Here is an 18,795-nt window from a genome sequence, read left to right on the forward strand (position 1 = left end):
TCCACTGTGTCAGCCCATCATTGCCGGCACCCCATGCCCCAGCGCCAATGGTCACTACCACCCCCATCATCCTCCCTGGGGCCTAGCTCTACCTATGGGGAGCTGAACCATCCCAGCTGCGACACCATCCGCCCCAGAGGACACCACCCACAATGTCGGCTAAACCCTGGCTGCACACCACAGGTGGCGCCATGAGACAACTACTTCCAATATCCTTAACCCCTTTCCCCCACCATTATCTCATCCAACCATCCCTTCGGTCGCACCTCGGGGTCACGAAACCGAGCAGGGCCAAACGTAACATCCCCTGACCCTCACCGGCCCAGTGACGAGCATTTACCAGACCCCTTGGGGTGCTCCATAGGCACACAAAGAGATTGCAAAAGTGATGCACCCTGTGCTTCATGGTCCAGGACTACCTGTCCCTTCACCTCCAGAGAAACTTGAAAATACACCTGATTCAGAAGATTCAGAACATGAAGAGCAGGATTCTGATGAAAGCTGAGCCACAGTTTTTTCTCACAGATCGAATTACATGCTTTTATAAAGGAGTTGGAAGCTCCTAAACAGTCAGCAGAACTTTTAGACTCTAGACTAAAGAAAAAGAATCTGCTAGCTCCTGGTACCTCTTTTTCATTTAGCAGAACGTAAATGGAATGCTAACATGATGGGGGACTACTGCTGGATGCTTCATAGAGAAGATATGCAGTCTTCTATAAGAGAAAATGTATCAAAATAAGCTTTAAAGGAAAAGGCACAATAATTGTCAATAAAGTTGTAGAATGAATGTTCAGTATATTTTCATAAATAATATTTTGTCCATTTTTATCTACAATAAAGATTTTTCCGGTTCATCTTGCTTATTTGTAATTTGTTTGAAACCATTTTCATCAACCCAAATTTTGCAAACCTGATATTTATCAAAGAATGGACCAGTACTGATGATGTTGGCTGTCTATGACCCAAGAGGGAAAGCAGTAGATGTATGGAAAGGTGTAGTCCAGACATGGAGATGTAAAAGACAACTCTGGTGGGCGCACGGGGCGCAACTATAAACAATAGCTCAAGGTCGTGCTGGCTGCTGCCAATCCCACAGCTTTGAATAGCAAAAAGAGGAAACAGGGTTCATGCACTAGGTGCAAACTGTAAATCAGGTGATGTACTCAGGTAATTGGCATTTTTCAAGCATTGGTAATCAATCAACATTTTCAACATTTCACATCAACATTAGCAGCATGGAAACATATACTTAAACTTTATACATAGAATAGCCAGGTTTCGCTACCATTACTGCTGGTAAATTATCAAAGAGGCTGGCATGACCTTCTAATCAATCATAACATGCCGCTTTAGTTCCAGGGCATACCAGCCCCATTCTCCACAATGCCGACAAGAAGACGCCATGTCTCTTGGCTCTAGGTTGCGGCCCGGGAGACTTTTTGGGAGGTGTTCCTCCACTGTCTCTCAGGGAGACTAACACCCCAGCCGTGAGTCATAGCCAGGCTCCTCATCTCTTCCCTCCAATGGTCCAGGATGTAAAGGAACTACAAGCAGCACGCTCCAGTGACCAGTCCCTTGCTGCCGCCATCTTGCCTCTGCGGTGTCCAGGAACTTTATGGGCAGAGTCCTGGCGTCCCTGCTCCACTTCCACTGCTATATCCAGTCACGCTCCCTTGGTTTTTGGCAGCCAGCTCTCAAGCTTCTGACTGTGCTCCCTGAACGAGAGGTGGAGCTTCAGTTTCGTGTTCTGTTGGTCGGGAAGATGGCATCCCGACTGGACGAGGCCCACTTCCGCAATAAACCCTTATCCTTTAATGGGTATGAATCGCTCCACGAGGCCACGGTACCATGGCCCTCTGACCCGGTAGGTGGTGTTCCTCAGGTGTTGTTTCTCTTTGTTAGTGCGGGCAGCAATCTACCACAATCGCTGTTCTCTCGCCTCACCTCCCTTTCGGGAATTGGTTACAAATGGACTCCTGTGGCCCCGTCGGCTACCGGGATGCCGCTCGGTGGTGGAATCGGCGTCTAAACAGGATCCGCCTCCGCTGTGATCAATGAAGAAACCAGCTGGTCCACAGCAGGGATTGCAGAGTTCGGGTGCTCCGTACCAAGGTACGGGCCCAGTGATGTGGCTGGGTCCGGTCGTGCCGCTGATGGGACTAGATGCATCGCGGCCTGGTCTGGTCTGGCCAGTAGTGAGGCTGGAGGCATCACAGCCTGTGCTCTTTTAACTGGGGCTGGAGGTTCCGCTGTCGATGTTGGGGTAGCGGCTTGGCGTCCACCGAGGGTGAGGGTGGCGGTGGCTGAATGCTTGCAGACCGGATCCCGCGGCCGGGTAGGCCGGGTCAACCGGAACTGGGTAGCTGCTAACCCGCTCCACGCGCAGGGCCTCCATCTCACGGGCCCGTACCGCCATAGCCAGGCTCCTCATCTCTTCCCTCCAATGGTCCAGGATGTAGAGGAACTGCGTCTGGATTCTCCTGCAGAGCTGCTCGGTCTTTTGTTCAATCCAGGTCGTGGTCCCGGAAGCAGCACGCTCCAGTGACCAGTTCCTTCCTGCCGCCATCTTGCCTCTGCGGTGTCCAGGAACTTTATGGGCAGAGTCCTGGCGTCCCTGCTCCACTTCCACTGCTACATCCTGTCACGCTCCCTTGGTTTTTGGCAGCCAGCTCTCAAGCTTCTGGCTGTGCTCCCTGAACAAGAGGTGGAGCTTCAGTTTCGCGTTCTGTTGGTCGGGAAGATGGCATCACGACTGGACGTCTGGACTCGTAGAAGCACAAACCGCAGGCGCAAAACGGCCGTCTTCACTGTGTTGTGTGCCCCCCCTTCCTCACAAACCTACACATGTAACCTTTTGCTGGATTAAACAGCCATCCTGTTGCATCCCCGGTGAGTGCCTTGTCTTTTCCTTTTTTGATATACTTAGCAACCTAGAACTTAGTCCAATTTATCATTGCTAGAACTTGGCAACTTAAAAGGACACAATAATTTTACCTCTAAAAGTACTGCAGTGGCAAACAATGTGGGATCACATTCCATTTTGCAATATAGTATCAGGGAATATTAATGCAATGCTGACAGCTTCCTCCTTGCAGGCTTCTTTGCAGCTTTTTCTTCTTTCTCCAAGCTGGTCAGTTGTCTTTGATAGAAAATGCAGGTTTTCATTTTGGTGCACCTTTCCCTCCTCCTTGCTACTGCTGGTCATCTGCTTTCCCATTGTTGCTTTTTCATGGTCATCAGAATCTTCACTGGACTTGCTCATTCTTCCCATGTAGCTTTTTACAGCTATTTCACTGCAGTGATGTGAAAACTCTTACATCTTTCTACAATATTCAATACTACTCTTTTGCTTTGTGTTACAACTTACATGGGATTTCGTGCTAGCAGACCCTGCGGCGGGAAGAACAGTCCTGGACTGATTATTTTTGTATAACTAGAATAATAATGCATATGCTCCTTTAGGTAACTCTGTGCCCTGCAACTGCCACTTCCTCTAATTTTGCAGTCAATCCTAATCACCTCTTTTTATGGGATGGTTGCTTTCTTCCTCTTTGGGGTGTTTCCTTTGTCTAATACCATCAATCCAGACCATTCTCTGTTAAGCAGCTACTCTTTTAGCAAAGCACAAGGAACATGCAAATGATGAAGTTTCGACATTATGATTATTATTTTTTTTTTTCAAAAAGAGGCTGTACCTGTTACTTCCGGTAATACCTTGAATTGAAATGGGAAGGGCGTAACAGTAAATACTTCAGTTCAAACTTCCAATGTTTCCAATGCATCATTCCTTACGGGTGGATGGTAACTGCAGACACTAATCCCAGATGTTGATCAGTGATTCCTTGGTGCAGTCACCGGGAGACAAGTTCCCTTCTTGCTCCATTCACAGCACACATGCTTGCTTTATAAAACCCATAATCAGGCAATGGTCAAACATTGATATTACAAACTTGTTAGGGTTTGTATAATGTTCCTGGCTCTCTTTCAGCAATTTTTATGCTCACAGTCCTCTGCAAGTTTTTACCTTTTTCCTAGTAAAACCTCTGAGGGCTTTTTTGATCTAAGACCAAGCTGTAACTCTTAAGGCCACTTTACATTCAACGACATCGCTAACAAGATGTCGTTGGGGTCACGAAATTTGTGACGCACATCCGGCCTCTTTAGCGACGTCGTTGCGTGTGAAACGCACAAACGACCATTAACGATCAAAATTACTTCCCTTATTATTGATCGCTGACACGTCGTTCTAATCCCAATTATCGTTGCTGTTGCAGGACGCAGGTTGTTCGTCATTCCTGCGGCAGCACACATCACTATGTGTGACACCGCAGGAACGAGGAACATCACCGTACCTGCAGCCGCTGGCAATGAGGAAGGAAGGAGGTAGGCGGGATGTTCCACCCGCTCATCTCCGCCTCTCCGCTTCTATTGGGTGGCCGCTTAGTGACGTCGCTGTGACGCCGCACAAACCGCCCCCTTAGAAAGGAGGCGGTTCGCTGGCCACAGCGACGTTGCTAGACAAGTAAGTATGTGTGCCGGGTGTAAGCAATGTTGTGCGCCACGGGCAGCGATTTGCCCGTGACGCACAACCGATGGGGCGGGTACGCTCGCTAGCCCTTTACTCTATCAATCAGAAACCAGCCAGACTCCACAGCCCAACAATGTATTCCTTATTTACATTCTAGGCTTTGGCCACTTTTCAGCCTCAAGTCTCATTGTCTTTCATGCACTATTAGTATAGAAACTGATTTTGCAAACTGTATCTTTAAAAAATAGCTATTTTATTCAATTCATAAAGAAATCACTCATTATATTTTATTTTGTATTGCTTTATGCTTGAAAGAAAGCCATTTTCAGCTAAATTCTTGCAACTTCACATATATTATTTTTATGGATTAAGTCAATAAAATCTAAGTTTATTTAAAAAATCTTTCCTGTTTATCAGACTTTGGCTTCAGCAGGATCATTTAGCAGACATTGTGCAAGAATTGGGAAGTACAGCCAACTTTATCTGCATCATCACAACATATTGGATTACAAGAAGAAACAGAAAAACTAGAGAAGTCATGCAATAAAGTCTACAACATAGTCATCTACTGTTGGCTTGATGTAGTCGTTCCAATGTCCTTCCTCACCATAAGCCATCCATTTTTATATGCTCCAACACCCTAAGCCAAGGCTTAATCCAGTTTCATCAACAGGCCAAAACATCCCTCTCTCTGCGGTCTCCTACTTTGCAAACCTATCTATTATACCTTGTCTAAGTTTTCTGACCTTCACATTCAGTGTTATTTACCATGATCATGATGTTTATTTCATTTATCTTTTTCTTCTGTTTCTCCGGAAAAAGTCCTAACATTTTCTATCTCAAAACATTGCTCTGTTCTTCATACATCTTACTCTCTTGCTCTTCTTCTACCAAGCATTCTCTTGGCTCTTTTATATATTGCTTCAGAAGTTTCATCTGTGTTTCCATGCCATCTGATTCTTCGACAGATCTTTTTATAGTTTGATTGCAATGTGTGTCGTAGAAGTCTTTTTTTATTCTCATTGGCTTATATCCATGTATTGGCTTGCCTTGCTGAGAGCTGAGATATGTCTTCCCCAAGATATTAATAATGAAAAGAAGGAAAGTGCACAGCACTGCTTACCAGCATCGGAGGTCGGAGGTATAGCAGCGATCCCGATCAGTTCAGTTCAGTGTGGATTCTGCCATGTGGATTCTCCGGTTGTGCTTGGTGCAATTTCACCGCTATATATTCACGTTAGCTTCACTGGATATGCAGCTAGAGGACTATGAAGTTGCCATCCGTGGTGCTTTTGCCAAGTAAAGCATTCAAATTGAAGAAAAACAGAGACTGGCAACACTCTGCGGTGACCAAAGACTTCTTTATTTTCTTATGCTGACAGGTGAAATGGACATGAGGGAGTGGAGGGAGAGGAGCATGAGGACGACGGTACCGTTTCGCACCTCTAGGGGTGCTTTCACGAGTCCATACCAAGATATGCTTGCTTTGTATGAAATAAGTATAGGTGTTTTTCCATATTTAGCTCATTTAAAACGTCTTGGTTGTGTATCTAGGTTTAGTTGTATCTGGTCACGTGTAGTTTTCAACCTTTATCTGCCTTTGGCAATTTGTTCTGGCAACCACTGTCAGTGTTCTCTGTATTTATTTACAATTATATCATTACTACAGATAAAAAAAATTGTTTGAGTGGAGTTAAATTCTTGCCAAATTTTAGAAAGATTTGTATACTTTATCATATGGATTTGTTTGGAATACACTCAATGTGGATTCAGCAAAATGGTGGCTAGGAACCACAGCAAGAGAAAGCAAAGCAAATAGTTAAATGAAAATAATAATATCCACCTCACTCACAAGTATCAGGTGTTCTCAGACCCTGGAACTAAAACATTGGTCAGTGCAATGTATATGGCTGGTAAATTGCATAGCAAAATGGTTGAATCATGGCTCACTCACTGATCTCAGTTGTGGATGTACTTTCAGCATTGGATTTCTGTGTTCCTATATAGCCTTTTCTTTACTACATCTCATTTTGTACAGTTTCCATAGTAGAAGTAACTTTTAATACTGGATATCTGCAACTATTGTGGTGCAGCACATATGCTTTTAGCAATGTTCTCATGTCTTATGTAGATCAGTTAATCCTCCCCCTCTAATAAAATTATAATATCTCTGAAGGGCTTTTCCAATGTGTAAAATATCCTTTATACATATCGATTTATAACCCACAAACACTTAACTTTTTTTTTAATTCCCTAAACTTCCGATATAGCTAATCTGATTCTGGCTGTCATCAGAGAGCAGCAATGTGGAAGTAGCCAAGGCACCGTCTTGAATATTTCCTGTTCCAGATGTGGTTATAGAAGCAAGAAGTGATTGCAGGGTTAAAATCACAATTTTTTATTTTAATTTTTGTTTTTTTATTTACTAGGACTTTGTAATAATATTCTCCAAATCAGTATGATAGATACCAAACATGTAACTTATTTTTTTATTTAAGTGGTGGAAAAAAATGAAAGTTTGTAAAAACAAAAAACTTTTTTTTGTGTGTTGCCATTTTCAAAGTCCCATAAGATTTTCACTTAATGGGATATGGAGCTGTGAGGGCTTATTTTTTGCATCTGTAGTGGATGTTTTTAGTGATACCAATTTGGTGTAGACACAATGTTTTAATTGCCTCTAATATAATTTTGTTTCAATATTACAGAGTCCCAAAAAACGTAATTTTGGTGTTTCCATGTTTTTTCCCGCTTATGCTATTTACTGATTGGATTAGATTAATTTATTTAAAATTTTAATAGATCTGACTTTTACAAATGCAGCAATTCCAAATATGTGTAATTTTTTTTTTTTTAAATTTTCTTAACCCTTTCATGACCAAGGACTTATATCTACATTCTAAATCATGAATGGGTGATTACTGCCGGCTACTGGAGTGAGATGGCAGTGATCCCTGCACATGTCTGCTGATTTGAACAGCAGACGTGTGTGGCTATCAGGCGTGGGTGGATCTGTGATCCACTCACGCCTGTTAATCCTTTAGATTGCGCTGTCAAAATGTGACAGCACAATTTAAATGGCTACAGCCAGAAAATCGCATTTCCCTGACGCCTTAGGAGGCCCCGTGAAGTGATCACAGGGAATCAATGGTTGCCATATTCATGATGGGTCATGTGATAACTCCTATCACTGTCATGACATAGTTCCTGTTACAGCTTTAACAGGAGAGAAGCATTTATGATGATCAGAGCTGTGCAGCTTTGATCAACAGAAATGAATGAGGGATCAGACTGCTGATCCTTATAGTCCCCTAGGGGAACTAGTAAAATAAAAAAAGTAAAAAAAAAATAAAATACATAAATAAAAGTTCAAATCCCCCCCATTTGCCCCATGGAAAATTAAAATATAAAAAAATAAAAAATATACAAATATTTGGGATTGCTATGTTCAGAAATGCCCCGATCGATCAAAATGTAAAATCAATTAATTTTATTGGTAAACGGTGTAGCGGTAAAAAATTTCCAAACGCCAAAATGTACATTTTTTTGGTTGTCGCAAATTTTGCGCAAAATGCAATAACAGGTGATCAAAACATAGCATCTGCGCAAATATGATACCAGTAAAAATGTCAGCTCGAGATGCAAAAAATAAGCCATCACTGAGTCCCGTATCATGAAAAATGAGAATGTTACAAATCACAGAAAATGGTGCAAAAAATGCAGCACTTTTTTGGACAAAATTCTGATTTTTTTTAACCTGTTAAAAGTAAACCTATACATGTTTTATACCTACAAACTCCTAATGATCTGAGACATCACACCGACACATCAGTTTTACCAAATAGCAAACAAGGTGTATAAAAGACCACCAAAACAGACATGCAATTGCACTTTTTTTGCAATTTTTGCGCACTTGGAATTTTTTGCCATTTTCCAGTACATTATATGGTAAAACTCATGGTATAATTTAAAAGTACAACTTGTTCTAGAAAAAATAAGCCTTTATATGGCAAGACTGATGGAAAACTTAAAAAAGTTACGGCTCTCAGAAGAAGGGATACAAAAATGAAAAAAGGAAAATCACCTGGGGGAGAAGGGGTTAATTGATTTGTTTTTTAATGGGATAAAAGGGGGTAATTTGAACTTTTGTGTTTTTTTTAAATGTCTTTTAAAAAAATGTTTGACTGTATTTAATTCTTAGTGTACCTGAAGCTGTGTGTTTAAAAGTCACCTTAGGGGACCTGGAACTGTGCTTAATAGTCTTCTTACTGTAAGTACCATTTACATTAAGTTTGGTTTCATAACTGTTGTGCTTATTGTGCCTTTGTCAATTAAGCTTTTTGGTTATGCATTATTAACCATGTTCTTTTGCATTAGTCATCACTTCATCTGCATTACTTACAGATGTAAATTAATCAGTTTTTATTTTGGACATGACATGGCGAAAGTGTTGGTACACCTTGAAATTGTTCCAGAAAATGAAGTATTTCTCCCAGAAAATTATTGCAATTACACATGTTTTGTCAAAAGCATGTTCATATCTTGTGTACTCTATGTATTGGAATATACAAAGGACCCTCCAGGGCCTCCTGCCATAGCGTTTAATTTCATTCATTTGTCAATAGACCATTTACGCTCCCTGACCCTGCAGAACAGCTTGAATTTCTTTGGAACGTGAATAAAGCTGATTATCCACCATTCAGACTATCCTGCATTGCAACCTTTCATCAATTTTTCTCTAACTTCCGCATCCTGGGAAATTAGCTGCAGTGCTATGGGTTGTAAATGTCTTCATTATGTTGCTCACGGTGATAAAAAGAAGATATCTGGATATGAACTTGCAACCATGAGATTTTTTATATTTTTCAACAATTTTGGTTCTTAATACAAATTCTCTACTCCTCTTTCTGTGATCCATGATTAGTCTGGTACACACAGACATACACTGCAAAAACTGAATCAACTTCTCACTATTTATTTGGTTTCAGTTGTGATTTTCATATTGCCTTTACTTATTATTTTCCACAGGTGAGTTTAGTCCCTTCAACCCGGGGCAATTTTCTGTTTTTCCATTTGTTTTTTTTTTTGCTTCCTTTTTTCCGAGAGCCGTAACTTCTTTAATTTTCTGTCAATCTTGCCATATAAGGGCGTTTTTTTTGTGGGACGAGCTGTACTTTTAAATGAAACCATGAGTTTTATGATATAGTATACTGTAAAACAGCAAAAAAATTCAAAGTGCGTAAAAATTGCAAAAAAAGTGCAATTGTCCTTGGGATATTTTATTCACCGTGTTCACTATATGGTAAAACTCACTGTTCTCCCGGCAGTAAAAGGAAGTGAGTCATGATATCTAAGGGACTCATCACATGACCCTGTTCTACCATGGAAACCATCGTCTCAACGTGATCAAGTCATGTGATGTCCGATGACGGTGGGTGAGTGCGAGCTTACCATGGCGTGTAGTTACATTGCACTGTCATATTTTCACAGCATGATCTAAGGGGTTAACCAGTGTGAGTGGATCACGGATCCACCCACACCTGATAGCCGCACATGTCAGCTGTTCAAATCAGGACTCACTGCCATCTCAGTGCAGCAGCCGGCGGTTATTACCCTTTATTCTACAAGAATAAACATTCCCCCATGTAACCCCAGTCAAAGGTCTTTCACTTAGCCATCCAGTTATGCTTTGCATTGATAAGATATAAAAAACAAACAACCAAAACATTTGTTTACAAATGGAGTCTTGAATTGGCTTTCGATCCTAAATCAAGTGGCAAAGACACAAACCATTTCAGAGGGTTGAAATTTACTTTTAGGATTGCTACATCTAATAGTTGGCACTAGAGTTCCTGTCCTCTTTGTCACTGTGCAGATATAAAAAAAACATGTAACTGACAGAAGAGAAGAAACATAAAAACGAGTATTTAAACAACACCAAACAAAAATGAAAAATAATCTAATACAATAAAATCCCTTGGTAAATAAAGTATGAGAATTTAAAATCAACATTTCTCAATTCACTATATTTTAAGTGCAGATAAATAAAAACAAACTCACAGAAACTCACCTGACGACACCACAGCTTTCTAAAAATTTGCAGATATGCTAAAATCATCAGGCACAATGGAACCATGTATGTAATAAAGAAGAAGCAAATATGGTACACTTTAGAGTAAATTTCCCCTAAAATAGAAAAGGAGAGAAAATATTTTAGTCATATTGCTGAACACACAATAGATTTGTGGAAGATTCAGGGATATTTGGTGGCTGAGGACACAGGGCATCATAACAATTTAATACCTAACTTTAATTTAAAACATAAATTAAAGATGTTCTGCAAAGATTCAAATCATATCACATGAATTTTATAGGTAATTCAATTTGCAGAGAAGTATTTTGATGAGAATTCACTCTTAAGGTGAGTTTATGAAGAGTGAAAAAGAAACACAGTAGACATGAGATTTCTATTAATCCAATTCAGTTTGCTTGTACTGTAAAATGCTGCGCTTTTGACCTAGCGAAAATACACAGCCTCAAAAATGCAAATAAAATTCATAGTGGGCATGTGTCCTAAATCTACAAATATGATGTCCAAAAGAAAATTATATGGTGATACCATTTTAGCCAGTAAAATCGATGTAAATACTTTCATGCCCAAAAATGAATAATTTTGTCATTTTTTAGCATTAGAGTATTTACATCAATCTACAAACAAATTATAGTAAAGCACAAACATTTTCCGTTTACTTCAGGTGTGAAAACTCCTGATACGAGTGAAGTTGAAATGATATATTTAAGCCACTATTATTATTTTTTGATGTGGATAGACCACCTGTGCAGCTGAACTGGTGCCCATGGGGGAGATGTTTTCTGGTAACAAGCTTACCATTGTTAAAGAATGCTCCAATTGAATTTTGGATTCATTTACTGTGCGTATGTGCATGTGATGTAGTGTGAGTCTGATAACATACTTACCTATAATGATAGCTTTCTCCAGTGTTTAGCACCATTTTCCTCTTCTCAGTGACATCATCCCTCTCCAGACTCTCAGAAACATGCTGCTCTGCATGTCCCAGGCTGGAGGGCCGGGGGCATACACAATTCTAGCACAGGGACCCTTTTTTTCCTAAGTGTCTGCCCCTGGAACATACAGTGTAGTGCACTGAATAGTAGGCATGACTTTATTTGCTGTTGTTTTCAATGAGATGGAGGAAGAAAGTAATGACCTGCATCTTGATAGCATCTGAGCACCAGCTCATTGCACTAATGCTTGGTGTAAGTTTTGAAAACCTATATGATGCATCATATATTATCTTTATGTGTACATTCAGTGGGTAAAATAAGTATTTTACATGTCAAAAATTTCTAAAGGAGCTATTGAAATGCATTTCTCACTAGATGTCAATAGCAACTCTTTAAATCCACACAGGTAAAGAAATCAAATCATACTGTAGATGTCCATAAATTTAGTAATGTATACTGAAATGTATTTAATACTTTATACAAACGCTTTTGTTGGTGATGAAAGCTTCCCAACACCTCCTGTATGTGGACACTAGTCGCATGTATTGCTTAGGTGTGTGCTTGGACCTTCAGTATTTTAGAAACTCTTCTGTAACTAATGCCATAAGTATGTTTTGCAACAATATTGTTGCAAAGGTCTTGAGACAACTCCCTGGTATTACCCATCATGAGCTGTTTCTTGTGTGGCACCTTGGTAATAAGACACATTTTTAAAGGCCATCAATTGAATCAAGTGACATTATTTTCCACCAGGACGCTCGTATTTTGATACACAGCCAAGATAAGCACACAACTGGAGTCTGCAGCCTATAGCCATCGGCTTTATCTGTGCTGGGTATCAATATATGTGGGACCCTGCTCAAATTTTCTTTTATTTATTTATTTTTACACTCCATTTATTGGACCCAAACAGCATGTGGAATTCCAACCAATCATAGATGCTGTCACACAGGTTGGGGCATGCTCTGACTGCAACCAATCAAAGATGCCGAGACTGCCGGTGGGCGGGAAAAGCAATTAACATGTATAGCGGTTAATGAGCGGACCCAGAAGCAATGGGACATCAGCACGGGAGACTCGGTAAGTATAACTGTCCTGCTTATTTTCATTCTTTTCCAGCACCCCTAGCCCATACTAACACCAGTCTCCCTAGAACTTACTAACACATAAGTTTTGCCTCCCTTTGAATTCAATGGTGGTAGTATGTGTTTGTCAATCTGTTTGTCAAACTGTTTGTCGAAGACTGGGAAAGTCAGCGAACATGAACTGAACCTTGAAAGGGTCGCTCATCTCTAGTCGGTACCAACCCATCCAATCCACACAGAAAAAGAACTGAATATTCATAAATTTAGTGATGTGTCCTTATGAGAAATGACAAAGGGAAAAAATGTTGAACACATAAAGAAAGTGGGGTGCAAAAAGTCATGGAAAGTCATGACACCAGCTGAAATCTATTAGTAATTAGAAAGCATTCCTACTAGAGATGAGCCAGCCTCTAGAGGCTTGAGTTCGGTTCGGTTCATCGAACGGAGGCCACGTTCGAGTTTGGTTTGGCGAGCCGCTCGACGAACCTCTCAAACCCCATTGAAAACAATGGGAGGCAATCACAAACACATAAAAACACATTATAAATGTACACATACAGTTAATAAACATTGCCATAACACTTTCCTGTCCCCACGACATGTCCTGTACTCTGTCTCCTGCCGATTTTACTTCCGATAATCGCTGCGTCCTCCCAGTAGCCAGCACTGATGATAGGACCTTCCGTGATGTCAAAAAAGCATGTGACCAGTCACGTGTCTATTATCTCATTGGCAACAGACTGGTCACATGACTAGACGTCATTGCTAGGTCCTGTCAGTGAATCTGCCCAATACGTGGTGCTCGTTTGTGCATCCCCATGTACCGGCGAGATGCTCTGGCACATGGTTGGCTCCCCGTTCTGCTTCCCCGTTCCGTTATTGACTGGCTGCCACAGCCGGTCAATAACGGAGATCACCATTGCTATAGCAATGCGCCTGTCAGCGGTGATGTCACCGCTTACAGCTCGCAGCCTCAGCTTACTCACAGAGTGAAAAGACTGCACGGGAAGCAGCAGCGTCTTCCCCCATGCAGCGCTGCTGATGTAGCAGAGCTGCATGGGTTGAAGGAGAAAGAAGACAGAAGACCATGGATCGTGGAGGGCTGACAGGGAGTAATAAACATGGAGTCTCTAAGTGTGTCTGTGTATTTATTTCTATTAAAGTATTTTTTCTCTGTGTGGTGTGTTTTTTTAACCCTTTATTGGAGATTCTTAATGGCCGGGTCAAACTTGCCTGACATTAAGAATCTCTGGCTTAATACTAGCTAGTAAAACAAAGCTAGTATTAACTCATAATTACCCAGCAAGCCACCCGCCATCAGGGAAGCTGGAAGAGTTGGATACAGCGCCAGATGATGGCGCTTCTAAGAAAGCGCCATTTTCTGGGGTGGCTGCGGACTGCAATTCACAGCAGAGGGGCCCAGAAAGCTCAGGCCAACCTGTGCTGCAGATTCCAATCCCCAGCTTCCTAGTTGTACCTGGCTGGACACAAAAATGGGGTGAAGCTCATGTCGATTTTTTTTTATTATTTCATAAAATTCGTGAAACAATTAAAAAAACGGGCTTCCATATATTTTTGGTTCCCAGCCGGGTACAAATAGGCAGCTGGGGCTTGGGGGCAGCCCATAGGTGCCTGCTGTACCTGGCTACCATACATAAATATGGCGAAGCCCACGTCATTTTTTGGGTGGGCAAAAAACTCCTGCATACAGTCCTGGATGGAGTATGCTGAGCCTTGTAGTTCTGCAGCTGCTGTCTGCTCCTGCATACGCTAGTGAATGGAGCATGCTGAGCCTTGTCGTTCTGCAGCTGCTGTCTGCTCTCCTCCATACAGACAGACATCAGCTGCAGAACTACAAGGCTCAGCATACTCCATCCAGGACTGTATGTAGGAGTTTTTTGCCCCCCAAAAAAATGACGTGGGCTTCGCCATGTTTTTGTATGCTAGCCAGGTACAGTAGGCAGCTACGGGCTGCCCCCAACCACCAGCTGCCTATTTGTACCCGGCTGGGAACCAAATAATATAGGGAAGCCCTTTTTTTTTTAATTATTTCATGAATTTCATGAAATGCTTAAAAAAAAAAATGACGTGGGCTTTGCCCAATTTTTGTGTCCAGCCAGGTACAACTAGGCAGCTGGGGATTGGAATCCGCAGCTCAGGGTGCCGAAGCTCTCTGGGCACCCCTGCTGCGAATTGCAGTCCGCAGCCGCCCCAGAAATGGGCTCTTTCGTAGAAGCACCGGGACGGCTGAGACTAGAACTCACAACCTAATGCTTCATATGCGAGCTCTCTATCCACTGAGCTATTGCCTCTATTGATAAAAATAGGTAGATTTTGTAATTTTGAAGCCTGCAGTGCTGACTGAAGTCTCTGCTGACAGCGCGATTCACTTCATTGCTACGTGGACCTGATACAGTGCGATGGTGTTCGACGGTGCTGCTGCATCTTCAGGGAGCAGAGCTGACAGTGTTGTGTGGATTACGTCGGACCTGGAGTGGTATTTGGGGATTAATAAAGGGGTGAAACAGGGTGTTTTTTTTGTCTTTTATTCCAAATAAAGATTTTTTGATGTGTGTGTTTATTTATTTTCACTTTCAGGTTGATCATAGAAGGTGTCTTGGGGAGACGCTTGTCATGATTAACCTCTTATTACCTCGATTGCCACCGCACCAGGGCAATTCGAGATGAGCTGTGTTGAGTCCCCCGGGACTGTTGGATCTAATTGATGTGGCTATTCCGGGCGGCTGCTGGGTGATATTGTTAGGCTGGTGGGCTCCCGATAACGTGGTGCTCTCCATCCTGACAATACCAGCCTCCAGCTGTGCGGTTTTATCCTGGCTGGTATCAAATATGGGGGAACCACATTTTTTTTTATTATTATTTATTTATTTATTTTACTGCATGATATAGACTCGCCTGCCGGTGGCTGTGATTGGTTGCAGTGAGACAGCTGTCACTCAGCTTGAGGACATGTCTGACTGCAACCAATCATAGGTGCCGGTGGGCGGGGAAAGCATGGAATAACTAATTGACTAATGAAGCGGCAGCCATTTTCTAAAGCGGAAAAGACGCCGCAGATTTGTGACAGACGTGGAGCGAGATGCCCATGATCGGTGAGTAGCCTTAATGTGAAAAGCCACGTTTATGGTGATTGAACCGTTCTCGAACGTAACTCAAACCATAGAGATTTTAGCAAAAAGCTCGAGTTCGAGTTCGATCTTGAGCACCCCCCAAAATCACTCGAACATGAAATTGGCGAACCTCGAACCTTAAACATCGCTCAACTCTAATTCCTACCACTTAGTGGAAAATAATATCAGTTGATTCAGCTGATGGCCTTTAAAAATGTGTCTCATTACCAAGGTGCCACACAAGAAACATCTTATGATGGGTAATACCAGGGAAAATAATATCAGTTGATTTTTTAAACTCCATTAGGGGACCCGAACAGCATGTGTGATTCCAACCAATCACAGATGCTGACACACAGGGTGAGGACGCAACCAATCACAAATGCTGGGACTGCTGGTGGGTGGGGGAAGCAATGAATATGTATGAGGGTTAATGAACGGAGACTGGTAAGAATGTCCTTCTTTAACCATTTTGCTTTCTTTTTTGTGCAATTTTTTTCCTGTTTTCCAGTAAACTATATGGTAAAATGAATGGTGTCAAGCAAATGTTCAACTCGTCCCAGAAAAAATAAGCCCCCATATAGGAATATGGATGGAAAGGATAAAAAAGTTATAGTTTGAAGTAGGGGAGGAAAAAACAAATATGAAAAATGGAAAATCACGTTGGGGTGAAGGGGTTCATGCAGGGGCCATTCTACAGCTTGGGGGATAATACCAAAGCTATTATAAAGTTTAGGGGCCAATGTAAGGGTTATAAAACTGTTTAAAGGCTATCCTGCTAGTCATTATAAAGTTTGGGGGCTAATCTGGTGACCATTATATAGTTTGAGGCCTATTGTGAGGGCCTGCATAAAGTTTTAGGGCTCTCATACATTGTAAGGACATCTGTGGGGGTCCTTGGGAAGAGTTGAGGCTATTTTACAGTGTAGGTGAAAATGTAGAGACCATTATACAGTTTTGACTTTACAGTGGGGGTCATTCTACAGTTTGAGGGCTTCTGTGGGGGCCATCATAAAATGTACGGACCACTGTAGGGGCCTATATACAGTGAGGCGGGCATTTTACAGTGGGTGTTCTACTGTGGGAGTCACTATACTGTATTTTGGGGGAGCATTGGGATATGTGGGCTCTGAGCCTACTATACTGTGTATAGAGGAGCTGTGGGGGCATTTTACTCTGTTCAGTGAAGCTATGGGTACATCATACTCTAAGTGAGATGTGGGTTCACCTTACTGTGTATAGAGAGCTTTTCATTGGGGTATTCAGGGGACATTATTAATGTTATGTGGGCATTTATTTGTTTAGGCCTCTTTCACATGGCCGTGAAAAACCACACACGTTTTTCACAGACGTGTCAAAGGTGCATTTTGCCCTCCGTGAGCCGTGTTTATGGCTCACGTGTGTTATCACAGATAACAGACGGAGAACGGGAACTTTCTACTTACCTGTCCCTGGCTTCGCTGTCCGTGGTGCTGATCTTCAGTCTCCAGTCCTGCCGACTCCCCGCTGCTGCTGGTTCCGGCCGTAGTGAAGTGAATATGCAATTAGCATAATGAGCGGCGGTCAGAAGCAAGTGACAGCTGCTGCAGAGACTGCAGGGCTGGAGAAGGTGAGTAAAGTTGTTTTTTTTTCTCGCAGATACATGTGTCTTCTCTGGTGTGTGTCACATGGAACACATCCCTGTGGTCCGTTTGTGTTACGTGTGACACGTTTGTGTTCTGTGTGACACCCCTGATGGCGGAGAAAACAGGGACATTTCTACATGTGGAGCACACGGGCACACGTATGCTCCACACGTACACACAGTCCATGGCAGAATACGCACGTGAACGCAGACCCATTGATTTTAATGGGTCTACGTGTGCCCGTGTCTTCGGTACGTGAGAAAACTGACCATACACATACCGGAGGCACGGACGTGTGAAAGAGGCTTTAGAGACACTTATATTGTGACCGTCAAAGGGGAAAAATTTGGACACTGTTTTCTACTGCACTTGCACAGACAATTAATGTTTTCTAGAGAGCGAGTATTTTACTATCTAGAGGGCACAAAGGTGGCATTATTATGATTTAAGGTTCAGAGAGGTGCATTACGATGGGGGGGAATAAGAGCAGTTTATTGTGCCAGTCAGCAGGTGCAGTAATGCAGACAAATACGGTAGAAGCGGCTCAGCATTGGAGTGTCAGAAGGATGAGGAGTTTGTTCAGGTTGGGAATAGACGGAGATGATGATGGAAATTTGAGAAGTCAAATGTGTCTTTGTTAGAATCTCTGAAGATGAGTGTTGGCTGGAAGAAGTTATGTCGGTCATGGCCAGATGGAAAAGAATCAGAATGAATGTCAGCTGTAAGTCATTACCTATAACTGTACTGTAGTCCCTTGTATGTTCTGCAGGACTGGTACCTACTACTATATGTTACTATATGGCGATAATATACAGTACAGACCAAAAGTTTAGATACACCTTCTCATTCAAAGAGTTTACTTTATTTTCATGACTCTAAAAATTGTAGATTCACATTGAAGACATCAAAACTATGAATGAAAACATGTGGAATGAAATACTTAAAAAAGTGTGAAACAACTGAAAATATGTTTCATATTCTGGTTCTTCAAAGTAGCCACCTTTTGCTTTGATTACTGCTTTGCACACTCTTAGCATTCTCTTGATGAGCTTCAAGAGGTAGTCACCGGAAATGGTTTTCCAACAGTCTTGAAGGAGTTCCCAGAAATGCTTAGCACTTGTTGGCCCTTTTGCCTTCACTCTGCGGTCCAGTTCACCCCAAACCATCTTGATTGAGTTCAAGTCTGGTGACTGTGGAGGCCAGGTCATCTGGGGTAGCATCCGATCACTCTCCTTCTTAGTCAAATAGCCCTTACACAGCCTAATGGTATGTTTGGGGTCATTGTCCTGTTGAAAAATATATGACACAAACCAGATGGAATAGCATGCCGCTTCAAGATGCTGTGGTAGCCATGCTGGTTTAGTATGCCTTCAATTTTGAATAAACCCCCAACAGTGTCACCA

The 18,795-nt window shown here is 42.1% G+C and overlaps 1 protein-coding gene across 1 annotated transcript in view; it reads right to left on the minus strand.

Annotated features, from left to right (window-relative positions):
- HCRTR2 (hypocretin receptor 2) overlaps window positions 1–18,795 on the minus strand; it is a 213,912-nt gene that overhangs the window by 84,208 nt on the left and 110,909 nt on the right. Inside the window, exon 4 of the mRNA XM_075338451.1 lies at window positions 10,596–10,711. Within this exon, the coding sequence (XP_075194566.1) occupies window positions 10,596–10,711 (116 nt within the window). The remainder of the gene's footprint in view (window positions 1–10,595; window positions 10,712–18,795) is intronic.

This window comes from Anomaloglossus baeobatrachus, chromosome 3 (assembly GCF_048569485.1).
Source record: "Anomaloglossus baeobatrachus isolate aAnoBae1 chromosome 3, aAnoBae1.hap1, whole genome shotgun sequence".
NCBI classification, from domain to species: domain Eukaryota; kingdom Metazoa; phylum Chordata; class Amphibia; order Anura; family Aromobatidae; genus Anomaloglossus; species Anomaloglossus baeobatrachus.